Source organism: Erinaceus europaeus, chromosome 3 (genome assembly GCF_950295315.1).
Source record: "Erinaceus europaeus chromosome 3, mEriEur2.1, whole genome shotgun sequence".
In the NCBI taxonomy this organism is placed as follows: Eukaryota; Metazoa; Chordata; class Mammalia; order Eulipotyphla; family Erinaceidae; genus Erinaceus; species Erinaceus europaeus.
This window is the reverse complement of record NC_080164.1, coordinates 128,203,195-128,213,269: the sequence shown is the minus strand read 5'-3', so window position 1 is coordinate 128,213,269 and position 10,075 is coordinate 128,203,195. Positions and strand designations below refer to the sequence as shown.

The window sequence follows — 10,075 nt, the reverse complement described above, 5'->3', positions numbered from 1 at the left end:
AGCCCAAGTGACAACCCCATAAAGAAAAGTGAAAATGAGAAAAGGAGAGAAAGAGGGAAAGATACCATGGCACCAAAGCTTCCTGCAGTAACACAGGCACTTGAACATGGGTCAGACACATAGCAAAGCATACAAAACACCAGGTGCGCTACCTTGCTGCACCCATTACTTGTTTTTGAGTGGAAGAGATAAATATATGGCATGGGAGGTGGTATAGTGGCTAAAGCATTGAACCTAATAGTCCACATTTTAAGAATATGAATCATTAAAGCCGCTAGAAGTGACTTTTGCACCAGGTGTTCGCTGACTTCATCAAATATTTCACTTCCCTTGGTGATGTTCAGGTATAGTAGGTTTACAATTATGACCGTCTCACATGCTAAAGGGGCACAGTTAACACCTGATTGGAAAATAATTTCAACTGTCCAAGTTTAAAGAAGTAGACCATCCCTAAAAAGACCTGAGTTCAGCAGCCCACCCAAACCCCTCCCAACACCACTACCACCCACACTGAAATAAATGTGCCAGAGTGGTACTCTGATTCTTTCCTCCATCTAGTGTTAATACACCATATAAATAAACAAGAAAACACTAAGCCAAATAACAATCCAAACGCACTTCAGTGACCTTTGAGAAGGCTCTGGAGATTACTGTTTGTATACTCTGGAGCCCCAGCTTCAATCTCTGGCATGATCACATCTGTTGAAGCAGTGCTCTGGTCACTCTTAGGAAGTAAATAGAAACCCTTATGTTTTTGTCTTACCTTCATTACCTTACCTTCAATGTAAATATCAGGAGTTGTCATGACAAAATAAACTGTATAATACTATTACATGTTTGTGTTGCTAAAATGCCCAGTCAAAACAGACTTTCTTCAACTTAAATCCTGAACTATGAGCTCCTTAATATCCAAGCCTAACCCTATTGTAATTTTCCCATTTCACTGGCTGGTTCTTAATACCTGTGATGAGGAAGGAACCAAAGTTTACAAACAAATCTTAAATAATAAAAAAACACTGAAGTCACTAGTTATAAAGAATATGCAATCCATTTGGGATTTATTGTATTTAAAGAAAGCAGATTAAAACAGTAGGTATGATAAATATAGTAAGAAAATAACTTCTAATTTCAAACAAAACAAAAAGCAAATGAGGGACAGAAATCAGTCAATAAGAATAAGCAATGTAAAGGCAACAGAGTACTAAAATCTGTTTAGTGCTTAATTAGACATAATAGAAAAAAAAGTAACAGATTCTGTATCACAAGTTTCCCACCTACAGTTGAGGACTGAAGTTACTCTATAAAGTATGTTATGTAACAATTAGAAATATAATTAAGATGTAAATCAGGTTTATTTAAGTTAAAGTATTTGCTTAGTGGTACATAAAAGGCTTCAGAAGATTCAAGTTTAACAAAAATGAAACTATAATCAAAGAAAGTGCACTTAAAGCTGTTTGCCAGCAATTAAAAGTAGCTTACTACTACTATACTGCTTACTACTAGGTGACTTCTTAATCACAAAATGTGAATAAAAATTCTTTTGAAAGTAGCACTATACATTTCAAAATAAAAATAACCCCAAATGATTACCCTTTGCATTTTCATCTACCTTATTCTTTTTAGTGGCTTCTGTAAACCCTCACTAGGAGTGAATTTTCTTTTAGAAGTGATTGTGGTTGCAATTCCATTTAAAATCTAAAAATTCACATCAACTCCACAGTAGAGAGCTATGACATGAACATGCATGTGTGTGTGTATACAGTTACCTTAATAAACAAACATCACTGAGTATAAAAGTTTCCAATAAACTATCATCTATGTTATTCTCACAGTAGGTCTGTCATCTCATTCTCACAGTAGATCTGTCAGCTTACTTAATATTGGACCTAAAATGCTGAATAAATTTGCTAAAAAGGAAATACAAAATGGTTCATCTGCACATTCTACAGATATTAAATGTACCCAAACTCCTCAGAGCTACTGATACTAACACATGTACCTTCTAACAGTGTTTGTGAAGTACAGAGACCTAACTAAACAAAGCAGAGTAGCTAGGTAGTAAGAAAACTGCTCAGCCTGATGAACATCTGAGAAGAGGGGGCTCCACAGTGCTATTTCCCACCAGCAAAATGAGGAGAACAATCTGTTACTGATAAACACTGAGTAATATCTCAAGGTCTACCTAAAATTCCAAATAACACTGTAACTGTGACTAAATACATGAAGTGATACAGAGGGTGAGTGGAAAATTCGTTCCTGGTTGATGCTTCCTGAATACTAGTCAATTAAGATTTCTTCCAGCCTATAACCTTTCCCTCTCCATCTAATATACATATACCAACCAACTTGTGTCTTAGCAGATAGATTCATCTAAGAACTGTGTGCTAACCAATCGTACCACTGGAGCTCCTAGCAGATGTAGTCAATGCGGTCAAAGCTGGTCTTTTCCAATCTTAACATTTTGCTAAAGTGGTAATAGTAAAATAACTAAGCAGATAGTCCATATTTTAAAAGATCATGCATCATTAAAGCTGTTAGAAGTAACTTTGGCCTCAGATTTTTTGCTAGCTTCATAGTATTTCACTTTTCTTGGTTCAAGTATAACAGGTTTAGAGTTGTGACTATTTCACATGCTAAATTAGAAGCACAGTGAACATCTGGTAGGAAGGTAATTTCAACTTTCCACGTTTAAACAAAAATTGGACCACCCCTTCACAGCCAAGCATCCTGAGTGCTGTGAGCCAAGTGTGTGATAAGCTCTACCACATGCCTTAGGAGCTTGATTCTAATAAGGATTTACCTGGGCATCAGCTATAGAAAGTGGCCTATAGTAAGAGATGACTGAAATGGAAAATAATGCTACTTCTATACTCCCTTGAGAAAACTACACTATTTCAGCACAAAGGAATCTCCCCATCTTTATCCCACTGGAGATCCCCCCACAAGAACCCCAAGTTTCCTCTGAGCTGTAATCTCTTAAGAGGAAACGCTGTGACATAGTAAACATAAGAACATAAGTATTTTATTTAAGTAATGCCAAAGCTGATTTCTGTTCCACTGTTATAGTATTCTAGCATTATGAAATCTATATTGGCATCTAAATCATTTAAAATTTCAGTGCATTGAAAAGCAGGTATAAAAGCCTCAGTATCAGACTCACTGTATTTCATGCTTAACCTAGGTGACCACATTAATCCATCAGTACCCTTCTAAATCATGAACACATGAGGTCTAGCAGAGACCAAGGCCAAAGATTAAAATACTCAAAGAAACACACTAGTGTACAGGTCAACCCACAAATTTTCATTTAAAAAAAATAATTATTTGACACAAACCTACTGTAGTTCATGAATTTACAGTGTGTAACCTTTCATTCTTCACTTTTAAAATAGTATCATTTGAACCAACTTTAAATAATTTTAAAGAACATCTACTTAAGCATCTTGTGTTAGCAGTATTAATCAACCTGAGAATCTGGAGGGGAAAAAAAAAAGGTGCAAACACAATACTTGCCTTTGGCACAGAATACATAACTAGTGAGATCAGACTCTAACCATACTACTCTTAAGCAGTAATGTAATGCTTGGTCTGCCCACAAATTTTTGTGTGATTTAAAACATAAAAGAGGAAAAAATAAGTAATTAAAAGGGAAAATATATATGCTCTAGTGCATATACTTTGCTACTTTCCAGGCTTAAAATAGTGAAAACAAATAGCCCAATGAGGACACGATAATTTAGAGATCCTAGTAAGATTATTTTTAAAATACACTTTAATTGTGTTCAAATAGAGATAATTTTAAATACAGTAATCAAGGAGTGTGCCAGTTATTAAAGAGATTCCATCCCTTTTTGTAAATGGTTTTAATAGTTCTAGAAACTACTGAATGTTAACTTTGTAGGGAAAGATAGTTAATTATAACTTAAAAAATAAAGGAGATACAGGAAGTATAGCTACTACATTCAAATTAATTCATATATGTCATTTCTATCTCACTAAGCAATTTCTATAAAATCTCAAGTTTCTAATTAGGATTTGTGGTATTAAAAAAACAAAAAGGCAATTTGGTAGCTGGGTTCTTTTCACTAAAGACACTATCAACTAGCAGAGTTAAGATGCTAGTCCCTCCTCACCTACTACATTACAGCCATACTCAGATCTTGTGTAGTCAGTGCAGAGGCACTTGGAGCAGGACACGAGGGTCCCACTTATAAGGCTTTATGGGTTTCACTGTTCTGTGCACTTAACTAAAAATGACTCCACCTCCCAACCTAACTACAAAATGGTTGCTCATAACTTGGGAATTTTTTGGTGAAGGTGGGAATTAAAGTACATTATTAAATGTAACATGATTTTACATTGTAAACGTCTTAAAAACTCAGGGTTTTAGCTACATATGTTTTTCCCTGAAATAACATTTTCTTGTCTTCCCAGTTTTTCTGATAATCTGCTCTACTAGTAACATGATAATAAACATTCAGGCAAGTAGCTATTCAAAAACAGAATGTAAAGTGTTTCTACCATTTGTCTCTTCTACATCATTTTCTCCTTTTACACTTTTTAAAGGTCAGATTATTTCTCATTTCTTTTTATTCTAGCCTTATTTGGATTTATCACATACTTAATGGCACTTGTTTTTAAAAAGAAACAGTTTTAGGCACAAATGTCAGTTAATTCTGGCTCACTTTGTGGAGATCTAAGGAGTAAAATCTCTCTGCTCTGACCAGAAAGTACCCTTTGAATTCTTTTAAAGAAGTCAATTTTATTATTATTATTGATTTGTGTTTTTTTTTAACTGTGTGGAAGAGACTGTTAAAAAAAATTCCACAGATTCAACTTGTGTATGCACAAATTTAATTTTAAATGCTGGACTGATTGTGAAACTGACCTGGGATTATGTACACATACAACATTCTGCTATAAAAATAGCCATGCAGCTTTCTAGTTCCCTTTTAGTGGCTTTACAACTGACAAGTGCCACACACTGCCCCTGGGTTTCTGTGCTGTCTTGTCAGTTGCTGAAGCCCTGGGCTCAAGCTTTTAGTTGAGCTCCCTTTTCTCCTGACTGGTAGAGCTATCAAATCAGTCATTACCCTGTGGAGATACTTCCTTCTTCTATTTGGCTTATTTAAAAATCCCCTATCCTGACCAACCTCTAAGAATGAATGCTATAAAGAGCTACACAAATAAACTTTCTTGCAAATTCATAAAACTATTCATACTTTTTTTTTTTTTGAGACAAGAGTTAATGCCAAAACTCCCTCCAAAGAAACTACTGTTTAGAAGGAAATGGAGCAGCACCAAATGGGTCTAATTCAATTGACTGGGTCTGTGGGGACTGGTGGGGGGTGACACTTTGCACCACAAGTTCTGTAAAGGGCACGGCACCAAAGTCATCCATTTTCAGTGCATCTGCATTGTGGAATGAGCCGTGCAGTGAGTTGGGCCTGGGTCGCCCGGGCAGGCCAGGAGTGTGATCCGCACGCATGTCATTCAGGCCCTGATGGGGAGGGTGCCAGGGCAAATCTGGAGGATGGAAGGGCTTGGCACCAAAAGGGTCCAACAGCCCCTCCTCAGGTTGCAGGACAGTGCCTCTGTCCCTCCCATCCGTCAAGGCCATGCTGATGTTCTCCTTGGAGTCTGAGATGGTTAAAAACTCATTGCTGCTCTGAGAGTCTCGGCGGCCCACTTTTTTGTGCCTTCGTGCCCTCTCTGGTGTCCGGTAGGTAGGCTTGGCTGCTTTCTTGGTGCTGGTGGGGGTGCCATGGTGCCGCTTCCCATTGCTCTTGGAAACGTCCTGCTTGGTGCGTCTCTGGCGAGAGGATAGCTTCTGTAAGTTGCGCTGTTTCACTTTTTGTTGCTGATGCCCAGTGATTTCCTCAAAGGGCACCTGTCCAAAGAGATCCTCACTGCTTTCGCTTTTATTCATAGATGCGGGAAAGAGCTGAAATGGGGTACAACCAAATATATCCACAGTACTAGGACAACTGGGGAGCGTGTGTGCATCATGGGATTGCGCTGCCCGGTAGTCTGACACATGTACCTTCTTGCTAAAGGGGGCCTTCGTGAAGACATCAAATTCCTCCTGCTCTAAGCCCACAGCAGGAAGGTGGGTCTGTTGAGAGTGCTTCTTTTCTTTCTCTCCTTGCTGGGGCTTCTGAGCAGGCACTGCAAAAAAGGGGACAGCGCCAAACACATCATACTCATCAAACTCCTGTTTGAGAGTGTCTACTCCATCAGAGGGCAGCAGGGTGGAGGTGAGGAGTGTGACACCAGGGTCTTGGATGGGTCCACTGCCAGATTTTTCTCTGTAGACAGGATTAGAATCACTGTGCTTTGTTTTGGTCTGGTCATAGTCAGAATCAGAGCTATGCTTTTCTTCTTCCTCTTCATCTTCAGAATCCATGAGGAGAGGCCGATGACCCAGATTTTCAGGTTCTGTATCATCATCATTAAAATCATCTTGTTCTCCCTGAAGCACTTCCTCGTCATCTTGCTCTTCCTCTTCACTGCTCTTAGGAGAAGGTGGGTCTGATTCAAAATCACTTTCTGATTCATCATTACCTTTTGGACCTTGACCCTGTACTGATGTTCTCTTGCCAGTTCGGTGGTCTTTAGATACTGGACTTGCTTTGCTATTCTTGACAGGGTTTGCAGTGTTATTTTCTTGATTCCCAGATGAATGTTCAATTTTCTTTTCAGGCAAACCTGGAGGTTCAAAGAAAAATTATTATAGCATTCCAATGCATGTAAAAAACCATTTTTACTAGACATTACACACATGGCACTGCCAATACTCCTTAAAGTAATGGGGAAAGGTCAGTTCTTTCTATCTAAGCTTAGGAAATACAGTTGTCCTCAAGTAGATAGGTAGTGCAGACAGACTTAGTAATCTCTGTACACTATACCTAGCACCTACTCATCACAGACCCTCCATACCAACTAAGCTTCATTTATAGTACCCAGAACTGGACATCTAATAACCCATCATCACAAGACTGCTCAGCTAATTTCAATTTCCCCTGCTCAAAGCCTACATTAAAAACTTTCATATTTCAACTACATTAAAAAATCTACTGCTTGTATATTGATTGCTATATACACCAAAGTTTCTCTGCTTAGTTACATATTCTATGTAATTTTAATTGGCATTCTAGTTTTGCTTTGTTAAGCTATCTTGAGTTAACATGAGTATATCCCCATAGCATGACCAAAGCGCAGATCCAGGTACTGAACCAAAGGACATCTGTCTCCTCTAGATGACACAAGGGAGGCCTTGACTATAGTATTATACATTGTCTACACTACTAAGCACTGCAATGAAAGCATGCTTTCTTTTTTAAAAATTAGTATCGGTTTGTTCACTTTGATAGGTAATAAAATTGTGTCACACAAATCTAGTGTTTTACAGTTTCACTGATGGCCTATAATAATAAAGATAGTACTATTAGCTTACATGAAAAATTTACAGCCCTCATTATTGATGGGATACTTAATTGCTTTTCCAGAGGTGGAGATCTATTTGTGTTGACCTACTCGCACAGCCACTCACCCTTCCCATACTTTGACTAAGAGTAAATATTATCAAAGCAATTAGCTAGAGCTGGAATTACTATCTGGAATCAAGAAAACTAATTAGCTTGCATTGGAGCAATCATTATTTTCCCATTATTATCATAATGGTCTCTATGGCACAAGATACCTTTCCCCATCTTTCATCTTTACATGTCATCTTTACCAGTTACCCAGTAAATCTGTGAATAACACCTCCATATAACTGGCTTTACAAAGCAGCAAAAATCTGGACAACATCTTCCCTGTTCCCACTGAAGAGGAACAGTATTTTTTACATCTCTTGACTACTGCCTTTTCTATCACTTGTTTCCAGAGTCTTTTAAGCCTCTAAACCTCCTGCCTTCCTGCTCCAATCCCATATTCCTCAAATTGCTCCTTTTCACTGTTACAAGGATAACTTTCCTGGAAACAGTTAATTTTATGTGATAAATATGGACCATCAAGAATCTTCTAGCTTTTTACAGTTCTGATCCTTAGCCCAGCACAGGGTGACCTTCCCTAGAGACCTGGAGCCTGTACTGCCATATCTTTTGATTCTAACCCTAAGGGCTTCCAGGGGTATTTATTATAAACACAGTCCAGCTCCAGCACTCTCTATCCAAACTCAGGAAATGAGTGGCTTTTGGATAGATTCTTTTTAAGCTACCTTTCTGTCTGACCTCTTAATCATCAAATATATATATATATATATATATGTGTGTGTGTGTGTATATACATATGTATATATATTCAAAAACTAATAAATGTATATTTTAAGGAGTGCTCTACACTGTACTTGGTATGTATGTGTTTCCAGCACTCCCACTAACCTGCTTACTAGATGGTGTCTGTGGCAAAACCCCTCAGAGGCATCCCTATAAAAAAATATTCATTCTGTGAGTCGGGCTGTAGCGCAGCGGGTTAAGCGCAGGTGGCGCAAAGCACAAGGACTGGCATAAGGATCCCGGTTCGAACCCCGGCTCCCCACCTGCAGGGGAGTCGCTTCACAGGCGGTGAAGCAGGTCTGCAGGTGTCTATCTTTCTCTCCTCCTCTCTGTCTTCCCCTCCTCTCTCCATTTCTCTCTGTCCTATCCAACAACGACAACAACAATAATAACTACAACAATAAAACAACAAGGGCAACAAAAGGGAATAAATAAAATAAATATTTAAAAAAATTAAATATATATATATTCATTCTGTATTTGGTGCTCCTGAAAGGCCTAGTTCAAATATTAATTACGGGGCAAGCAAAATAGCTCACTTGGATTATACACTGCTTTGCCATGTGTGCAACCCAGATTCCAGTCCAATTCCCACCACATTAAAGGAAACTTCCTCCCTCCCTCCCTCTCCCTCTCCCTGCCTATTTCCAAATGAAAATCATCCAGGAGCAGTGATGACCCCCCCCCCATCTAATTTGTGGCATCTACTATACTGTATAGCAACTGTTTGTTTACTCTTCTTTTTCCCTACCTGGTTATTAGCTCTAGGTGTCTAGGGAGCTGGCGGTAATGCAGCGTGTTAGGCGCACATGGCCCAAAGCACGAGGACCAGTGTAAGGAAACTGGTTGGAGCCCCTGGCTCCTCACCTGCAGGGGAGTCGCTTCACAAGTGGTGCAGCAGGTCTGCAGTTGTCTTTCTCTCCCCCCTGTCTTCCCCTCCTCTCTCCATTTCTCTCTGTCCTTTCCAACAACAACAATATCAATAACAACAATAATAACTACAAAATAAAACAGTAAGAGCAACAAAAGGGTATAAATAAATATTAAAAATAAAATAACAGATGTCTATATAATTTGTTATATTATATATTTCATCTCTACATCTACTCTGTAATAAGTATTTGTAATGTGAGCATTCAACCAGGTGCGCCACTGCCTAGCCCCTGTAATAAGTATTTGTTTAATGAAGCAGTGACTGCTTAAAGTCCATAGCTATAGACACATATAAGTCAATAAATTCACAATACAATTAAAAAGTTATACAAAGGCCCACGAGAAAGTGTAACAGTTATGCAAAAGACATTATGCCTGATGTTCTGAGGTTTGGGGTTCAGTCCCTGGCACCATTATAAACCGGAACTGGGCAATGATTTAATTACATAGTGACACAGGAAAATACAGCTTTATAGTTAAGAGATGTTTTCCTCAGAATTTAGTCATTCTTATTTTTTAAGTTTGATGCAATGAAACATTTTATAGGGCCCTTTACTGCATGTTCTACACTAATTATGCAATGGTGAAAATAAACAGTTGGGGGTGGAACCAAGATAGTGGCTTAAAGACAACACCTGGTGTGAGCTCTGCAAGGAAGCTGCTTTCAACCTGGGAATTTTGGCCACCAGGATCCAGATACTAGCATGGTGCCAACCCGGCTTTCTTGGGCAGAGGACCCCACCATGTGTCTTGGATCCCCACCTCCCCAGAACCCACCCCAATAGGGAAAGAGAGAGACAGACTGGGAGAATGGATCGACCTCCCAACGCCCATGTTCAGTGGGGAAGCAATTACAGAAGCCA

The 10,075-nt window shown here is 38.8% G+C and overlaps 1 protein-coding gene across 2 annotated transcripts in view; it reads right to left on the bottom strand.

The window, feature by feature from the left end:
* Nucleotides 1–1,029: 1,029 nt before the first annotated feature.
* Nucleotides 1,030–10,075, bottom strand: part of BMP2K (BMP2 inducible kinase) — a 135,234-nt gene continuing 126,188 nt past the window's right edge. For both annotated transcript variants that reach the window (XM_060187921.1, XM_060187923.1), the window contains one exon: nt 1,030–6,708. In XM_060187921.1, the coding sequence (XP_060043904.1) occupies nt 5,273–6,708 (1,436 nt within the window). In that variant the 3' untranslated portion in view covers nt 1,030–5,272. The remainder of the gene's footprint in view (nt 6,709–10,075) is intronic.